The sequence below is a fragment of the Pundamilia nyererei genome, unplaced genomic scaffold (genome assembly GCF_000239375.1).
Source record: "Pundamilia nyererei isolate P.nyererei 1_Seehausen unplaced genomic scaffold, PunNye1.0 scaffold00021, whole genome shotgun sequence".
Lineage (NCBI taxonomy): Eukaryota > Metazoa > Chordata > Actinopteri > Cichliformes > Cichlidae > Pundamilia > Pundamilia nyererei.
Genome location: NW_005187422.1, coordinates 1,098,415 through 1,118,065, shown reverse-complemented (window position 1 = coordinate 1,118,065; position 19,651 = coordinate 1,098,415). Strand labels below are relative to the sequence as shown.

The 19,651-nt window shown below is 41.3% G+C and overlaps 1 protein-coding gene across 1 annotated transcript in view; it reads left to right on the top strand.

The window, feature by feature from the left end:
- cntn3b (contactin 3b) overlaps window positions 1–18,506 on the top strand; it is a 53,823-nt gene extending 35,317 nt beyond the window's left edge. The window contains exons 13-23 of the mRNA XM_005726623.1: window positions 1,197–1,372; window positions 3,925–4,042; window positions 4,874–5,032; window positions 5,161–5,310; window positions 9,251–9,321; window positions 9,709–9,940; window positions 10,371–10,480; window positions 11,706–11,892; window positions 13,387–13,499; window positions 13,600–13,765; window positions 14,280–18,506. Coding sequence (XP_005726680.1) covers window positions 1,197–1,372; window positions 3,925–4,042; window positions 4,874–5,032; window positions 5,161–5,310; window positions 9,251–9,321; window positions 9,709–9,940; window positions 10,371–10,480; window positions 11,706–11,892; window positions 13,387–13,499; window positions 13,600–13,765; window positions 14,280–14,524 — 1,727 coding nt within the window. The 3' untranslated portion in view covers window positions 14,525–18,506. The remainder of the gene's footprint in view (window positions 1–1,196; window positions 1,373–3,924; window positions 4,043–4,873; window positions 5,033–5,160; window positions 5,311–9,250; window positions 9,322–9,708; window positions 9,941–10,370; window positions 10,481–11,705; window positions 11,893–13,386; window positions 13,500–13,599; window positions 13,766–14,279) is intronic.
- The last annotated feature ends 1,145 nt before the right edge of the window (window positions 18,507–19,651 follow it).

Below are 19,651 nucleotides of genomic sequence, written 5' to 3'. Positions count from 1 at the left end.
TGCTGCAATGCAGCATTGTGCTAGGAAAGATTGAGTTACAGCAACCATCTGGACACTTGTTTGGACCAAGAACATGGCTAAAAACTTTAACTGTTGGATTTTGATGGGTCATGATCTTGCCACACACGTGTACTCAAACACATGCCATGAAGTGCTGAGCCAAAAAATCCTGTAACTGCTGGCAGAAGTTGTGACGATCAGTCTCGTCTTTCAGCTCTTCTAACTGAAATTCTATGAAATATGCACTCATTGATATTTTTAAGGCAGCAGGCATTGTCAAGATTTCTATTCAGAGAAGGACTGAATGGTGAATCAGTGAGTTTGGTAAGACCACAACAAAACCAGGCAGGGCAGAATCCAGGGCTGATGTTATACTGTACTATGGCGCGTTTTCTGCTCTTATATGCTAAATTTGATTTGATTGTTTATGTTAAAGTAACTTCAAATACCGTATAGTTGATAAGACTTTATCAACTATACGGTATTTTTGAAATTTTCTTATTAGCAAATACGTTTCCTTGAAGTATTTCCAAAATAAAAGTCAGCTCTTTCTTGTCCTTATTTTTATGTATTTGTTTCTTTCAGCTTATTGCGTGTGTTATCAAGCAAGGATATTGTAAAATTAATGGGCCTGGTAAATAGCAGCTAAAATAACAGTTAAGTAAGCAACAAATGCTTATCACTGATTTAGTTAAAGGTCATTATTTATGAGTGCAATGACATAAAACATTCATGTAGTCCCCTATTTTTAATCTGTTGTGTGTGCAACTTTTTTTTCTCATTACTTTCTATTCTTCTCATACTCTGACAGCTGAACCATTTAATGTCATGAAATTTAATTACTCTGACCTTTTGTCAACATATTCTGAGGCCCCCAATCCACCACAGTCACCAGTAAGAATGTGCTCCCATCTCAGTAATCCTGTTTCAAACAACTTTTTTTTTTTTCGTCCAAATTGATCTAGGGAGATAAAATGTGAACCCGCAGAGTCATTAAATGTTACTAATGGACAAGCTTGGAATTTAAGTGCTTATTAAAATCAGAAAAAAAGCCACATTCATGGGTAATTTAATGACTGTTGCTCGGTTTAGCTGCGAATTGGAGTGAAATGGCAGTTGCAGGGGTCATGGTGGTGTTAGAGGTTTCAGTGGCAGAGATATTATCATGCTTGTGCTGTCATCTGTTGTCTGGCCAGAGCCCACCAGAATCACCATGAGGCCTACTAACATGGAGATTATTGTTGGCGAGAGCATCGTGTTACCCTGCCAGATTGCCTCCGATCCAGCTCTGGATGTCTCTTTCTCGTGGGCATTCAACGGCCAGCTCATCGACTTCCAGCGAGACAGCGATCATTTTGAAAGAGTGGGTGGGGTGAGTCATGTCGAGCATTAAACTCAGATACTTTCTGGCTACTCTGGGATTAATTGGGACACAGTGTGTAACGCGCAAGGGTATGCTCCACAGCCCGGCTGAGGGCTTCATAAACCCTAATAATACTCAAACGAAGAGATTTAGGTGAAGATTTGAAGGTTTCTCTGTGGTCAGTTGTGGACAGAATTTCAAAAAGGTAGCGATATCAGTTACAGATACCGCAGTATCTGAATGGCGGTATCAGCTCTGTAATTGGGATCCTTACCTTTTGAATTGCCTGTGCGGGCTGCCATGTGTTACACCTCTAAAAATATATCAGTGAAATGCCATTTTAGTCTTACAGAGGGCCCTCGTTAATAAAGTCTTTATACTTTTCATCCCTTCAACTTCTAATTCCTGTACCTCAAGGGAGAACATTTTCTTATCATCTCCCTGCGCTGTAATTGAATTTGCATACCTATTTATGAATCTAGAGTCCCGAAATAATTAAGTAATGAGCTGGCTGGCATTCACCAAGGGCAGGCCTGGCACCAGTAAATGTTCATTTGAAATCCATATGCCTTGAAATATTGATAAGTGATGCCTTTTTATTATTTTTTTGTTGAATATTTGTTCCTTTTGATGAAGGGCAAAGTTAATTGTTCAAAGCTTGTCAGTTTCAAATTGCTATGCACACTCTTTTTGCTTCACATACCGCCGCTTATCATCCGAGGTTTTAGAGTCTGATCACTGCCATTCATGTGGTAATAGTTGACGTCGTATCTCAATACGCTCACGGTTTTGTGGACACGGCGCACTCGTTTCTTCATGAAAGCAAATGGCAATTACTAATGACATTGAACTGTGCATAGGCATTTAATGAGAGATAGTTTTCACAGAGTCTGTTTCCCCTGTCCAGAGAGATTACCAACCCCCTGCTCAACAGCTTCTGATGAATTAATTAACATAATTAAAGCAAATCTGCCTCATCACTTCCTTCCTGCCAAGGCAGGAAGCCCGCGACGCATCGCAAGCTCTCGGGTCGGCCAGGTGGCGGCTGACATTGGAAGGAGAATCAGGCATGGCGCTTCAAAACTGTCAGGGAAGAGGAGAGAAGATGAAAGGAAGGGTAAAAGAGAAAAAAAGAGCAAGAAAGATAGTCACTTTATCCCTTGGGCGCATAGAAGTGCCATTCGGCTCAGCTCTGCTTTGTCAGTTGCCTTAGAGAGGTGAAGATCCATGGGTGTTCATGCCCAGTCGCGGCACAGTGGAACTATGATCACTAGCCTTTGGAGGTGATGAGATCTACTGTGACTGCAGTGAGTCTTACCTGGCTCTCCCCCAGGTGACTAGTTTCTAAAGCAGCACACTCTTATTCTCTGGCTGACATGCTTTGTGACAGGCCACTTCAAGAGGTGACTTTCAAAAGGCCCGACTCCCATCAGCAGTCCAAATGAGAGCGCAGTAATGTTGCCTGGATAAAGCGTATTAAGTCTGCTGACTTTCAATACTTTTCTTATTGCCTTTGAGCACCCATCAGAAAACCCCCAAACAATCAATCAGTTGATCCCCCCCAAAGACCCATCTGATGCCGTACAGTAGCAAGTGCGTGTCACGCTGTGCAAGGGGGCTCTAATAATCTCGCTTTACAAGATGATTGAATGACGCAGACATGCTGAAGTGTAGCATGATAGCTTTTAGGTTGGGTTGTTTCATTGCGATGTGATGAATGCTCGGCTAATTGGAATGCACTGAAAGAATATTTAAGTGAGCTATGAAGAGCTAAATCAGCTGCACAGTTTAGATTCGCTGCGTACGACTGATGAGTAATTTTGTGCCGCGTTTTCCCACATGAATTTTAAAATGAACAAATACTTTCACGGATGCTGGAAAAAAAACTATTCTGATCACTAACATATTCTGTCAGTACAGAGAAATGAGCTATGCACCGTACTTGCTAGCTGTTTTTAGGAGAGGTGTCTTTGTAGTCGAAAGCACTAGAAGATGTTAGGAATAAAGAATGATTTTCATTCTTTTTGAAAACAAAGAAAAATGCAGAATTACAACCTCATTTTTAAGGTAATTCTGCTTTATGTAGCCACACACAGTAACTCCCCTTTTCCAGATAAGAAAATTAACATCTGCTGCTGTGTTTCGTTGCATGTTCCTCACGGCCATCACATGCATGCAGCCCATGTAAAATAATATTTACTCTTTACACTGGGAGTTAGACTCATATCTTGCTTGAGCTTGTGTAATTAGAGAATAATTAGGATTGCTTTGCCAATTAGCTCGACTGTGTTTGTTTTGTGTGTCCTGTGTGTAGCGGGTAGTTGTTTACAGGGGGTTTGGAGGCCGGTTGGTTAGATAGTGCCTGAAGGACGGCCAATAGGGTTATTTGCTCTGAGTACATCTGCCATGTCAGTTGTTTGTGTTTGAAAGATGCAAAAATCAGCGGCCCGGAGTCGCTGTGATTGTATTGGATGTTATGAAATGTAAAAGCATCCCAGAGCCACAGGCTGGAAGAATAATTAACGCTACATCTCTTACTTAACCTTATTTCTCTCTTTCAGAGCATATCAGGGGATCTGATGATTCGTAACATCCAGCTGAACCACGGTGGGAAATATGTCTGTGTTATTGACACTGATGTGGAAAACCTGTCCACCTCTGCCATTTTGGTCGTCAAAGGTAAGAGAAGGGCCAGATTTCGGTTGCTTTTGTGTGAGCGCCGTAGCACGGCTACCACAGAGTGTGTGTAAAAGTATTCAAAGCAAAAAAAGTTTGACAGAAGGGTGCGAAACATCCCCGAGGCTCTCGCTAAAGATACACGATGGGGAAGCAAAAATGTCTGTCTCAGTCTGTAACGTCAGCTCCTGTTTACAATATATACTGTACTTGTTACTGAAATGCAGTAATGGTGTACACGCTCGCTCTGAGGTAGCTGAAGTAGCTTTGTTGATATGTGCCTGGTGTATCTGGCTCCGTGTACAAGCGTATCTCTGGTGATTTACATTGGTATTCCTGCCCTAAACAAACTCTAATAGCTGTCCCAGGTGCTTTGAGAAGGCAATGTTTATCACAGAAAATGACTGTAATTGGCTCATTTACACACCAGCAAAATATCATGGAAAGCATTTGAATAATGGAGCAGCAAAGCAAACGGCTATAACATGGTAAAGACTGAGCATGTTGTAGTCGCAAACACTCGCTTTTCTATTCTTTCCTTTTTCTACTTACTGATGTCTCCTCCTCATGAAGCACCTATTTCCTTTTCTAATAAACGATCCCATTCACTTTATCTTTCCACAGCCGGTGAACTCATCACTTAAGAATCCCACACTCGCACACATACACACACATAAAGCGTGTACACACCAAGGGCGCAGCCCTTAATTAAAGCGAGTGTGATGGCCTTGATATGTAACAATGTGTACAAGTCTTTATGAGCTTGATGAGAGGAGGCTTTTTTAAATGGGTGCTCACCTTGGGTTCACCCTCGTCACTGTCTGATTGATGCAGGTCCCCCAGGTCCTCCGGACAAGGTATCAGTGGAGGAAATCACAGACAGTACAGCACAGTTATCCTGGACTCCCGGAAGGGACAACGGCAGCCCCATCACCGGCTACATCATCCAGGCTCGAACTCCTTTTACCGTGGGCTGGCAGGCTGTAGACACAGGTACGCTGAAAAGAGGCTTCTGTAGTATTTATTTTGCCTGGATATTTATTTGCTCATCATTCAGTTGGAGTCCAGTTGTTTATCGTTCAATTATTTTTCTATTAAAGAACTGAATTTCCACTTTGCAGTGCCAGAGGTGGTCAATGGTAACATGCTGACAGCCACGGTGGTGGGTCTGAATGCGTGGGTGGAGCACGAGTTCAGGGTGGTGGCACGCAATGCTGTAGGTCTTGGCGAGCCTAGCCCAGCCTCAGCCAAGACCAGGACGGAGGATGCAAGTATGTACATCAAAAAAATTTAAGCTACACACATTAACAGATATAAGCACCGATGGATCAGCTTTACTTTAAAATGTTCACTTTCTGGGACTCTATGTCTTCCTTGGCAAAAAATGAGTTGAGATTATAGCACAACCACAGAACTGTGGAAAATCAATTCCAAAAGTGACGCTTATTTTATTTGTGTTGGCGGTTTTTGATGTTATTGCCAGTTTGCTTGACGGCGGAGTGCTTTTTTTTTTTTTTAACAAAAACACTTGCAATGGTGTGATAGTGAGCTAAAGTTAATATGTCCAAGAAAGTGACGGCTATGCTACAGATGATTTCACAGGAATGAATACCACATACTTCATTAGGTAGAAACGATAAATTGCTTGATAATTAAACTTCAAATCACCCAATCACATAGTAGCAACTCAGTGCATTGTAGCATTTTAGATATGGTAAAGATTACCTGCTGAAGATTAACCCAAGTATCAGGATGGAGAAGAAAGGTGAAACTGCTGATCTGCTGGGTTTCCCCACACATCCATCTGTAGTAGATCCCAACCAATATAGGGTTGTGTTTTTTTTTTTAGGATATCAATACCGATATTTGGTCATTTAAAAAATCTGATATTCCAATATATTCGATATATAACAGATTTCACCAGCATTGGTTTTAGGGCTGGGTCATATCATACCGTTAAGGTTGGGCAACGATAAGAAAATGAAATATCGCGATAGAATATGCGCAGTGCCTTTGTTTTCATACAGACATGGCGGAAAAAGCATGTCGGTGACGGAGAATGAGAAGGGTGAAAGCGGATCGTTGAATGAAACGGATGTGCCAGAATTGGTTTGTAAAAATGCTGCAACTTCAGTGGTGTGGAACTGGTTTAGCTTTCGTCCGTCAGATACACAACAAAGCACTATTTTTGGTAGAGCATGCTAGCGGGCCGTTGTTATTAGCGTGTTTTTTGGAAAATACGGCACACTTAAACACCTTTGGTTAAACTGTCAGCAAGGAATTTGCATTTGCACTGTTACATTTTTATATAACTTTAATGCACATAAAAAACAGCTGCTTGTTTAAGTGAAAATACATTGATGTTTTTTTTTTTTGCACTAATAAAGTTGTGGAGTTTTAAAGTATTTTGTCTAGTATCAATTATATCGTCAGTTATATCGTTATCGCAAATTTTCAAATGTATATCGTGATAAATATTTTTGGTCATATCGCCCTGCTCTAATTGGTTATGGTTAGTCATTTATTTACTCATTACCCTGCAGTGCTCGGATCAGCTGGTTAATGTTTTTGTGGCACTTCAAAGCTGTGTTGCCAACAGGGACGTTGCAGAATGCCCTCTAGTGGACAAAGTATGTAGTAAGAATGAACTGTGTTTCAACCCCCCTCTTCTTTACTTTTTACATTTTCATTTGTGGGAATTTATTGCGAATGATGATACCAACAGATAAGCAAATAGGTAATATTACCAATAGTATTCGCTCATCTGTAAATTTGTCGGCCCACCAAACTGGACAGGAGTTTGGAAACGCGTTACCTGGTCTGAGGAGTCCGAGTTTCAGCTGCAGCATTCCAGTGGTATGGTCAGTTTGGTGTAAATAACAGCCAGCCCTCCTTGCATCAATGGTGTAGGCGATGTTGGTAAAATAGGGTGTGGGACAGTTGTTCTGGCAGATCCTGATGTCATTAGTAACAACTGAGCATCGTTTCAGCATCAGTTTTGTTGTTGACCATGTCCTTGTTTACCTCAAACTGATTTCTTGAACATGACAGGAAGTTCACAGTACTCAAATGTCATCAGATCTCAATCCAATACTTTGGGATGTGGTGAAACAGGAGATTCACATTCATGAATGTGCTGCCAGCAAATCCGGAGCAACTATGTGATGCTATCGTGTCAACATGAACCAAAATCTCTGAGAAATGAATTAAGGCAAAGACTTAAGGCAGTTCTGAAGGCAGAAAGGGTTCCAAACCAGTACTAGCAGGGTGTAAATAATGAAGTAGCTTATTCTTCTGAAAAACCAAGAAACTCCATGGTGTTTCCATTTGAAATGTTTTGAAAACAAGTAAAAATGAACATAAGGTTTGCGATTTACAAGTATTTATAGTGGTTCCACATTTTGTTATGTTATTGCCTTATTCCAACACTGGTTAAATTCACACAAAATACCCCATAATAAAAAACATGACCACAGTAATGCTGCCACCACCATGCTTCACTGTAGGGTTGGCATTGGCCTGGTGATGAGCAGTCCCTGGTTTCCCCAGACATGGAGGCTTGACATTCAGACCAGCAGTTCAATCTTCATTTCATCAGACCACAGGATTTTGTCCTTCAGGTGCTTTTTGGCAAACTCCAGGCAGGCTGTGGTGTGCCCTTTGCCGAGGAGTTGCTTCTATCTGGCAACTCTACCATACAGGCCTGATCGGTGGAATGCTGCAGAAATAGGTGGCCTTCTGGAAGCTTCTCTTCTCTCCACAGTACAACGCTGGAACTTTATCAGAATGACTACTGGGTTCTTGGTCACCTCCCTGACTGAGGCCATTCTCCCTGATAACTCAGGGAAGACTCCTGTTAGTTCAAAACTTTTTCTGTTTACAGATGATGGGGACCACTGTGCTCATTGGGACCTAAAGTGCTGCAGAACTGTTTCTGTGCCTCAGTGCAGTCCTGTCTTGGAGGTCTGCAGACAATTCTTGAGCTCAGTTTTATGTGTTAAAGGCTGTGAATACTTATGTACATGTTATAGTTTGGGCTTTTTTTTTTTTTTAAATTGCAAGAATTTCAAGCACATTATCACTTTGTTATCACTGTGAGGTTTAAACTTTTTCTAAATATTATTTTGCATTTTTGCTACTGATTGGAGTAAAGTCTGACCTTGTCCTGTGTGTTTGCCCCTGGTCAGAATAGAGAAGAACTATCTGGCTATGGACCTTAGATTTTGTGTCAACTGGAAATGGATCCTTCACACTCAAAATGAAGCATTTATAGGCTAAATCACTCGCTTTAGAAGTTCACTTTGTAGAAGGAACTAAAACAGCTTATTTCAGACAGAGGATGAACTGAGGCACCAAGAACGGAGGACTAGTCTGAACTGGGAATCATGGAAAGCTACTCTAGTAGAGTCAAAGAATATAGAGCATCAAATAAGCATAACAGGTACGCTTTAACAATTTTAAGGCTTCTTTGATGAGCCTGTCATTTTACTCTATCCTATGTTGCCCCGTCTCTTGAAAATAGCCCCCTTTTTAGCCCCTTTGCAGACCTGGCGTACGTAGCTTAAAACATGCATCTTCTGCTTCAGTAGAGCAGCATGCAAAGCCTTAAAGTGTTACAGAAACTCTCAAATATTTTCTAAATCATAACATTTTATATTTTTCAGTTATATTTTTCATATAACTTTGTTTATATATAATGAATGTTTTATTGTAGTTAAAGTTGTAGGTATGGCAAAAAAAAGAAGGATATCAAGTCTGGGTAGGAAAAAAAAAGGAATCTCAATTCCAAGCATTCAACCACTCCTGGGCTTCAAACACAAACGCTGCTTACTAAATCAGGGCTCCACTTACGAAAGGATACTATGAGGACGTGCTTGAGTGCTCCTCCACCTACACTGTCGTTTTTTCCAGCACGCTGCAGTGCACAAACAGCCTAGTGGGAATTGAAAAGGAGTGGGTTGAGTCAAATGTCATTTGCAAAATATTACAAATCTTGGCTTGTGGTGTATGCACGCTGACATTTGGGCAAAGTCTGTAAGTCACTATTCTCTGCAATGCTTGTGTTTGCACAAAGTGGGGGATTTGTGGGGTGTAAAATGAAAGGCGAAGTATCTGCAGCTGGCATACTCGTCATAAGGTTACAAGTCGAGGCTTGTCGTTGAGCTTTGTAAACTGTGTTCTAATTGCTCCCCTTTGGGCTTTACCTCTCAGTTCCTGATACAGCTCCCACTGATGTTGGAGGTGGAGGCGGCACAAAGTCTGAATTAGTGATAACATGGGAGGTAAGTCATCTGTCACATTTTACTGTTCTCTCCATTGCCGGGTAATGGTTTTGCTTAATTGTGCAGAATTGAAAGGAGCAATTTTATGACCCCCATTAGAAGGAGACACCATTCATCTGGCTCAGCCCCCAAGTGCCATTTATTCCTCCAAAAGCAGGGATGGGGACACTTTCTTTAGAAAGAACTGTGCTCTTTAGCCACAATCACATATGAAAAGAAAAGATAAGGTAAAAGGCATTTGTGGAGGCTTCTAGGTGGTGGCAGCTGAGAAAGGGGCTGTGTCTGTTCACGATATCCCTTAGTCGAGGCACAGTGCAGAGACGGGCCTGTCTGTTTTTTTGTCTGTATGCGTTTTAATATCACTATAGTTTTGTGTTTTGCTCCCAGCCTGTGCCCGAGGAACTGCAGAACGGAGAGGGCTTCGGCTACATCATCGCCTTCAGGCCTGTGGGCACGGTCACGTGGACGCGAGCGGTTATCTCCACACCCGCGGCGCGTTACGTCTTCCGAAATGACACCATCCCACCCTTCTCGCCTTTTGACGTCAAAGTGGGGGCATACAACAACCGAGGCGAGGGGCCCTTCAGCTCGATCGCCGTCGTGTACTCGGCAGAGGAAGGTAGGGTACAAACTTCTCAGCCTGGCGGCAGAGAGTGACGCTTAAATAAGCTATAATCTCCCTCCTTATAACCATGACCTTGAATAGTAATCATGAAATGAGCTGCTTTTTTTCCAGTGCTGTTATTTCCTTCCACTCTCAAGCTGGGAATGTCAACCTGATATTAGTTATCGTGCTGGTAGATTACAGGAAATCCTAGCAGACTCTTACCACACCGCACTGTCAGGGAGGTATCCTGTTAATTGAATTTGCCGGGCAGATAGTCTTCCCTTATGTCAGTCACAGATCCCATTAAAAGAGAGCGGGGGAAATAGCTTTTCAGTGAAACTACAGGTCTATTTTGTGCCTTACCTCTTATTGCTATTAGTGTGTGTGATGGTGTTGGATGAGTCTGTGGGATTCTTACCACATTTCTGCTCTATTTCTGCAGTCCCCAGTGTGGCTCCTAAGAGGGTTAGGGCTAGAAGTGTGTCTGCAGCACAAATTGAAGTGAGCTGGGAAGCTCTTCCCACCATCCCTGAAAGAGTGCTTGGATATGAGGTACGAACTGCTACAAAATCATATTCTTTTCTCTCTTTTTTTATTTCCCTTTCAAATAACATGATAAGTGGGTATTTCCCGGTGCCTTGTTTATCCGTCTTATCCATTGTTTGTTTGTTTTTTTTAAATGAGTCTCTCTCTTTAGCTTATGATATTCTCCGGTATCTTTGCATATATCTCAGAAGAGATTTTGTTTAATGCGTTACCATCACAAAGTGATCGCAATACTTTGGCACCCCAACACTGAACCCATGAGAGGAAAATAAAAATCCCTCATCGCTTCAAGAATGCAAAGAAGGCTTTGCTGTTTTTAGTCTCCCTCCTCCTGTGCTCTTTCAGTATCTGTCACCTCTGGCCCCTTGCACAAAGCTCTGCAGTTGCCATAGTGCTGGCCACATTGTGCTTTCAGAACAGAGCTCAATTCTCCAAATGTGGTTCTGAAGTGGATTTGGGCTGCTGAATCTCAATAGGCCACCAACAGTATGGAAAGCAAGGACTACACGTGTGAGGCACTCAGCTTTTAAGGAGATGTTGTTGGGCTTGTAAATTCAGTCGACGTTCAGATTTAATAATCCTGCTGAAAAGATTTGATTTCTGATCTTAATTAAACATGACTTTAATTGTCAACAAATTGGAAATACAACAATTTATGGGCAATTGAAAAACAGGGGTATCCCGTAGGACAGGCTTCACATTTCAGTTTAATCACTTATTGACTCAAGTCTTGTCACTGAATTCGAGATACATGAATATTAAAGATGACCCACAGCAAGTGGCAAGTTTGCTTTATCAAATATCGCGTCACCTGCACCTCTAAGTGTTGGCTAAAAGCCTGGGGGAAAGTTAGCTCTGCATCTAGTTTTACAGACCTGATGCTTTGCTAAACTAAAGTATTCTTTTAAAAACAATATTCTCAAGATTTATCCATAACCTCTTTTCTTTAAGATCCACTTTCCTTAGACTTAGAAAGGCTTAAGGCAGAATTTTTGATCCTGGGTCAGTGATCATATGGCTCTCTAGTGCCCTCTGTATATAAGTAGGGCGGCTGAGACTCAACTAGTGAAAAATGTATTATTCACCACCTCCTCCCCCTCCCTTTCTGTAATACAAACAGCATTTCAGATTTCACGATGGATTATGAATTTTAATAATGCAATGAAATGCACCACTTGAATCTTTGCACCTGGGAGCCTGACGTTTTTTTTTACCCTTCTTCTCCTACCAGGTCATGTACTGGGAAGATGACACCAAGCCTGACACTATTGGCAAAGTGCGCTTATCTGGAAATTACACGCTGGTTAATATCACAGGGCTGAAAGCAAATACGGCGTACTACCTGTCTGTGGCTGCTTTCAATACGGCTGGCCCTGGGCCACAGTCCGTGCCCATCAACAGCACTACAAAGAAACCACGTGAGTCCATCCCCAGACGCACATTGAAAGTATCTTTACATGGTAACCTTCAGTTTGGCATTGGACTGTCCTCACCATGCTGGGTGTTGCATTTGTTCAGCTTTACTGTTAGTGCTCAGACTGTTCCTTTTTCCAAACAGAAGTAGCCCTAACTGCGTCACGCCTGCAACAAATCCAGGAAGTCGTCTTTAGTTTGGCAAATCTGTTTAAACAGCCCCTGCAGGTTTAGACCACATTTGTGCTTATTTTTTCCTATCTTTGTATGCTCTTATGTTTTTTCCTTACACCTCTGAAACTGGTCATAGCCAAAAGCTGTCCCCCTCTGAGCTTGGCTCTGCTGGTGGTCTCTGCTTGTGGACAGTAGGGAGTCCCCACTCTCGCCAAGAGCTTGCTTATAGGAGATCTTTGTCTGATCTTTGGAGTTCTCTTCTATTATAAATAAGCTCCTCTGAGATGAACTGGCATTATAACAATATATAAAAATATGTGAATGTATTTTGGAAATCTCAGAATGGAAAGAGCAGGAAAAACTCTATTCAGTACACAAATATCGATAACATGGGGATAAAAATAACAGAAAAGAAAATTGTATTCTCCTCATCAGATGAGCAGTATACAAAAGAGTAGTTTTCCAGTTTGCATTAGGACATCAAATTTGAAAAATCAAGCAGATTTCCTTTAAGAATCACTTTCTGATGGGTTGGGCAATTTTGTTTTATTCTTTTTACCCTCAAGCAAGTTGAGAGGATTGTTAGCCACTACCATGGATATGAAACTAACTCGTGGTATTCAAACTTGGATCCCGAGTCAGCGATTCATAGTCAATTGAAAAGTCAGTTCAAATATAAAGATAAATGTAATATATAAGGAACATTTATGTCAGTAAAAGAAGTGCAGTGTGTCCAATATTCTTTTTACTTTATCTTTGGGCCCCTGATACGACTGTGCCATATCACATTATGACAACGCTCACTTCTCTCAGGGTCCTGCTACTGCATGGCTCGGGTTATTAGCCAGCTAGCTAAGCTGTCGAGCACCAAGAAATATTTGAAATAATGGCATTAAACTTAAACCCAGCGAAATCTCTGTTAAGTTTGTGACACGGTCCTTGTGTCTCATGTGAAGAATCCCCAGAGTGTCTGAGAAAAAAGAAAAAAAAAAGATAAAATAAAACGGGATGAACAGTCAGGATGAGGTAGAGCTTGCCAGTAGGAGTTTCCAACAACATTTTCTCCTTTGTTAGGGCTAACCTGACTCCAGCTAAATGACTCACTGCCTCTGAGATAGGTACAGTCTGGCCTTCCACTAGCATTAGTTTTGGGACACCAACAGTTTTCTCATATTATCACTAAGTGTTGTCTACAGTGCAGTTTATTGACTTTATTGGAAATTCAACAAAAACCAAGAATTTGAATGTTTCTCCAGAAAGATGCTTTAAAAAAAAAAAGGCAACCAGCATATCCTCTGTATACTTACTTCTGATTTCTTTTGTAGCTCCAGATCGGCCTCCGCTCAACATACAATGGAACATGATTGGCTCCACACTTACGCTGCACTGGAACCCTGTAGTAGCCATGGAGACAGAGTCAAAGGTCACTGGGTATTTGGTAAGTCCCACTATTTTGCAAAGCTGTGATTTATCTCCAGAAACAATAATGTTGGTGTTTGCATTAGCTCATTTTCCGGAGTCACTCCCCCTTGCCTCAGGTGATGCTGAAGAGACATCGCTACAATGACATCCTTACTGTGTTGACCAACCGAACCACTGCTGAGCTCAGCCTCTCAGCCAACGACAACTATCTCATCCAGATCAAAGCCGTGAGCGAGGGCGGCGAAGGTGTGGGAAGTGAGCCTATCCACATCCATAAATTAAGTGAGTTTCTTGTTTTTTCCTTTTTTTAACCACTGATAAATCTTACAGGTGAATTCATAATTTAGAGAGAGCATTTAATTTTTCTTCATTGCATCCTTTTCCAACCAGGTGTAATAGACAGTGCGAGAAAAGCGACCTTTTTAGAAATGCGTGCACGGTGTCATCCATCTCTGCCATTGGGTTATTATTCCTTGTTGACTGGCTGCTCAGCGCAGCAGCATATAAAGCAGTTCTGTGCTCCCATCCCGCTGCCGTGCAAAATTGTGAGGCAGCTCGATTTGGCGCTCTCCTCTTTTGATATGATACCAATTTTATCTTCTCGGGATACTTAGATAGCCTCTCCTGTTGAAAGGCACTAATAATGTAGATATAGGAAAGTGTCACGCTCGGTTTTTGATTTACGATGACTTGTCAGAAATTTAGAGGATAGCACAGCAGAGTGCGGGTTTTCTTCCTTTGAGTTGAGAGGTAGTTCTGGTTCTTAACGAGCTGCTCTGTGGGTTTTCGGTTGCAGGTATGGGAGCGCGGGGCTCGGGCGCGAGTCACCTCAGCCCGCTGTGTCACTCTGCAGTCCTCATCGTTGCTCTGCTCCATCTGGTGATCTTTAATCACAGCCGATGGAGTGCTCTCCCTCTCTCCCCCTCCATCCCTTCAGTCAGCCTGTCCTATGTTAACCCTCCACTGGACTGGCACAAGGCCCGGGTTTCAGCGGCTGGACTGGGGAAGGCTGGAAAAGACCGGACTGCGCCAAACTCTTAAAGAGACCGTGCCACTTCTTCTTAAAGGACCATCAGATAGAGATGTGATGATTTGCGTGCATGAAATCTTTTGGTATTTTTTCCAGTGTCATAAGTGCCACCGTGCTTTAGGTTTCATTTTAGAAGTTCTGATGTCTACATGACTTATCTTAGTATCTTTGGAGATACTAATGCCTTAAAACCGACTTTACATATATAGTCCATACCAAAGTAGGTAACAGAGGCTGCTTGTTTTACCCTATAAGAAAAAAATAAGTTATTGTCTCAGCAAATTGATATAATATAACGATAGATTGCATCCATACTTGATCATCTCACAAGTCATTAAAACCACACTTATCCAGTATTTGTGCAGCCTTTTCGAACAAAAACATCCATTGCAGGCTTAAAGTTCTACAAGGTTTTGTCAAATGTGTGAAAGATGAATAGCCAACTGATCAACTGTGTCCAAATCCCACTTAACCTGTGCACTAAAATAAACTTAAGACTGTTCAAGAGCCATAGGCTCCTGAGCTAAGTTCCCCCTCCCAGTACTCTGATAGATCGTGGCATTTTGCTGTGTTTCATGCTCCTCTAAATAATAAATACCTATCCACATTTTCAGCCTAGCAGAAAAAAAAGCCCAGATTCCAGAGAATAGAAACGTTTGGTATTTCAATGTCGAGCAGATCCCATGTGTACTGTTCCTCCTCTACATTTAGACGACCTGTATACTAGATCAGTTCATCGTATCGAGAACATGTACCATCTACACCCCAGATGACCAGCTGGTCCGGTGCACAGTGGACTTTGGGATAACAGTGCCTTCGGTAGAGGTATATTAATTTTTTTTTCCTCTTTCTTTCCTCTTCAGAGAGCTTAGAAGAGAGATTCGTGTTGCAGCAGAGGTATTGTTTGCTTTTCTTTTCTGCAGAAATTAGTTAGAAAGGATAGGAACCTCGGCATGTAGAAGAACCCATTATCGGAAATGGTATGTTGATTAAATTTTCATTGACACACCGGAGCACCTACGACAAAAGGGGATTGGAAGCTTTAGGAAAGCCGCAATGGATTGAGATATATGACGGAAATTCTGGTCTCAGTATTTATGGTCTGTGATATAATAAATGTATGACTCCATCCGTAGCATAATTTATGGGCTATTAAGGTATCAGAATAATTGATGCGAATACCGTGGTGAAAGAGCCCTGACTGGAAATGGAGCAAAAGGCATGGCTGTCATTTTACCCCCACCTCATCGCTGTCGGTTGGACACATACCAAGCTGAACATTAACAAAGGAACATTGCTGCTCTGCTGAGGGAGCTACTTTTCACGCCTTTTTATCATGTGGATGAGTCTGTCAAAAGCCACCCAAGTAAAAGCAGAGGTGTGATTGCTGGGGTCCTGACAATGTTCACGTGGAAGGATACAGTCAACCCAACTGCTACACATTACTGTGCCTTTGCCGAACACGGGGCTGCGTACGGTTATTAGCTAGAGACTGTCATCGTCTGCATTTTGCACTCTTTACTCCCCCTCCCTCCCTAAAGTCCCCACCTCAAAGTCGAATGAAAGCACAAGGAATTGATGCAAGGTGACTGGATGTCCTCACTTAAATGTCTGAGCAGGTGTGCGGACCCCAGCGGCCTCGTAAAAAAAGTCCGACATAATCAGGCTGTCCTATCCGCTCCTTGACTGGTTTCATAAAGCGCCGCGCTTGTTGATTAGACTGCTGCAGACCAGTCAATGGGATATTGATTTTCCTGCCCCATTATTACAGCCGTCACAATTCAGCTGCTTGATTGACTGATGGCCGTGTTCTTATTGCACTTGTTGTGTTACAGTCAGTGATGTTTCAGATGTCCTCCACTACTTTTCTCCCTATCGGAAGACTTCAAAGACATTCTTTTTATTTTCTGTTGTTGTTGTGTTTTTGGTTTGACTAGAAATCACTGTATTTGCTCCGCTTGTAGTGTACTTGTAGATTGTGACTTTGAATTGGAGCAGTGACCTGAAATTGATTAGCTGGTTTATTCTTTTGAGTTGCACATCAAAACAAACCCTGTCGTGCTCCAGCAGCAGTACTACTGTATCTTTCTTTCCAAGAGCAGAAAGGCCCGGTCACACCAGCATTTAAAACGGTGAAATTTCAGTTCCAGAGCAGTTCAGGCTTGCTTTGATCAGTGCAGTCACTTTTCTTGCCTTGAGTTAAACACGGGTGAATTTTTGGTGGCGCTGACATTGCTTACAGCATAAGAATCCAAATAGGGGGAGCTAGCCTGGCTAATTTACTCTGCTGCACTATCAACTTTTATTTAACTGCAGTATGTTTAAGTGTATCCTGCTCAACAAAAGATCTGTTTCTGTGAGCTTCAGTGGTGCGAATCCTCTCTCTTGCATAAACTGTGTGTCCTTAATGTCCCATTATGACAGTACTAATGACCTGGCAGTTTGCAATCTAGCTAGCTATTTTTTTCCCCGGGTTGGAGCTAAATTGGATGAGCCAGCTAAATACGTTTGTGATTTTATCTGATTTAAAGCATAAATGGATTCAGCAGGCATGTGCACCCACCAAGGCAAGGAATGGTTTGTAAGAATTGAGAAAATAGTCCAAGAACCCACAACCGATGACAATGCCTGGTTCGGCCGGCTAACTAAAAAAATATCACAACGACTGGAATGAAAAGTAATTAATTTTCATGTTGAAAAGAGCATTAACCATGAAATATTGGTGTTTTCCAGATGTATTTCAGGTGAAATTCTATATACTGTTTAATCTATAAGTGCTGTACAGTATACAGATACATCTATCTGTATTCCAACACTTAAATATGATGGACAGTTTGCAGCTATGTACTAAAGTAAAATTTAAAATATTCTCCTATGAAAATGAGTTGGACCAAAGTATCTGAAATTATAGTTCACGTACAAGAAGAAAGTGAGAGTCGTGGCATTTTCCTTTGCACATTTCGTGTTTTTGCATATTATGCATTTTGCTGCATAAACTTTACATGTATATCACATGATTTTTACTTTTGAGGTGCTGACCTTTTTTTCATAGCTCTTCACTAGTCTGCTTTGATTGTCAGGCAAGTCTTTAATCATATATGTCTCCCTCTGGAGCCAATCTAGTGCCAAACCTTTTCTACCATTTGGTAAGTCTTCACTGAGTGAATCCTCGGAACAAGATAACAGCGTGGAATAAATAACCCAGTAGACAGAAAGCAGAAGGATTTAAGAGCCCTAGCTCGAGCGTGGTCCTAACTCCACAGTATGTCCAGTAATTCACAAACTGGCCAGTCAAGCTGTGATGCCTGTTTTATGAATTTGGTGTGCAGTTTTCTGGTGTGACCGGGCCTCAAAGCAGCTTGCGTGTTTCTGAGTGGTGTTAATATTTCCATTAATATCCAAATAAGGTAACCTCATCGCCAGATTGCAGGCTAAAAGGTTATTAATTTACAGTACGTAATTATGTGGCAGTTTCTCAAACTGCCTTTTATTTACATAGACGTAGTTGAGCCTAATGTGTAACGTCTGCTCATGTTCACATAAGAAAATTAAAGTATTGTTTCTGACCTTGTGCTATAAAAAATACTACAAAGTACAATCTGAAGAAAGTAAATAAAGGGATTATTGCAGTGGCTGAAATGTATTGAACACAGAGCAACAACGTATCTATTTATATCCATTCAGTCATTTCAGTCAGTTTGGTTTTTTGTGGTTGTTGCTAGAAGTGCACCAGGTCCAGTGTATATAGCTTGCATATATTTCTTTTTCAAATATGGCCATCAAAGACAACCTTACTGCTTTTCTATAGTGTGTTCTCTGACCTTAATACTGGTGTATTAATCATTGATCTCTGTGAGATACTGACATGTAGAATGGCATTTTCATATTGAAAAGTAACTGTACTGTCTTGTATACTAAAATTGTGCATGTTAATCATTGTTTGTGAATTTGTGTTGAGTTTTTTTCTAAAACTATAAGTTAATAAAAATGTTTATTCCAGCTGCTGGTGTTTTCTCTTGCTTTTAGCCAGTTACTAACATACAAGGAGCTTTCTTTAATTTGGAATCCAAAACAAGGACCCCAGGGGCCCCTGAGCCCTAAAGTGCTAGTGAATGTTTGGTAATTTGATTGATTGCATATTTGTATGAGAATTTGCTGCAACAAAGTACAATAACAACTAAAAGGTCTATGTTATTAGCTGAGCTATTCCTGAGTGTTATTATTGTTGTTTAAATTGTTCTCAGCTAAATTAAGTTTTAACAGAATTACCACAAACTGACTAACACGAATAAAACCTGCATGGAGCTGGGATGTGTTTATTCCAGCTGGGATATTGCTTAGTTTCTGAATCTCAGGGCAAATTATGCAGTTGCAGTTGTCACTATGTGCAATGTGGAATTTTGCACAACAGGGTGCTGTAAACACTGCAAAAAAAGGAAGCGCAAAAGGGGGTCAACGGGGACCACTGTGCAAATATTTGCCCCGAGCATCCTACCAGGTTAATCCAGCTAGGTTAAATGATATGTAAGAAATCCTTTTAACTGTGGAAAAAGGGATATTTTTCTATATCAAAAATAGGCCTCCCCACAGAATTGGGATTTTGTCAGTAGAATTGAAGGAGGCCACATATAATGTCAGGCTGCCGTAAAGCTTTGTTGGATTAATGAGCCAGGGAGCACGTGTGTTGCCGTTGGCTGTTCAAATCAAACTCATTTAGCTTCACTTTAAACAGTGTGTGCATATTAAAGAAAAAGATAACATTTACAGCAGTTATGAAATAACTCGCACCTCATCTGAGCGAGACTTGGCAGTTTCTAATGTTATAGCGATATTTGCTGTTTGTAAAACATTCTGTAGTTTGTGCTGACAGTTTGTAGTTATATTTCTTTTTGGTTGCTAAAGCATTTATTTTGCCGATGGTAAGTTTTACTGTTCAGCCCAAGTGTGCACTGATAAGTGGTGTGTGGTAAAGTTTTTCTTTTTTTTTCCTTCCAGCAAACCGTACACGTTTGGACACATGTTACACTGAAACTAAATTGTATCCAGATGCTTTATAGCTGATTAAAGTAGCTTGATCATTGCTATCACCGTGCACTTCACATTGCCTTCAGCTGCTTGTAATGTTCTTATATGCTCAG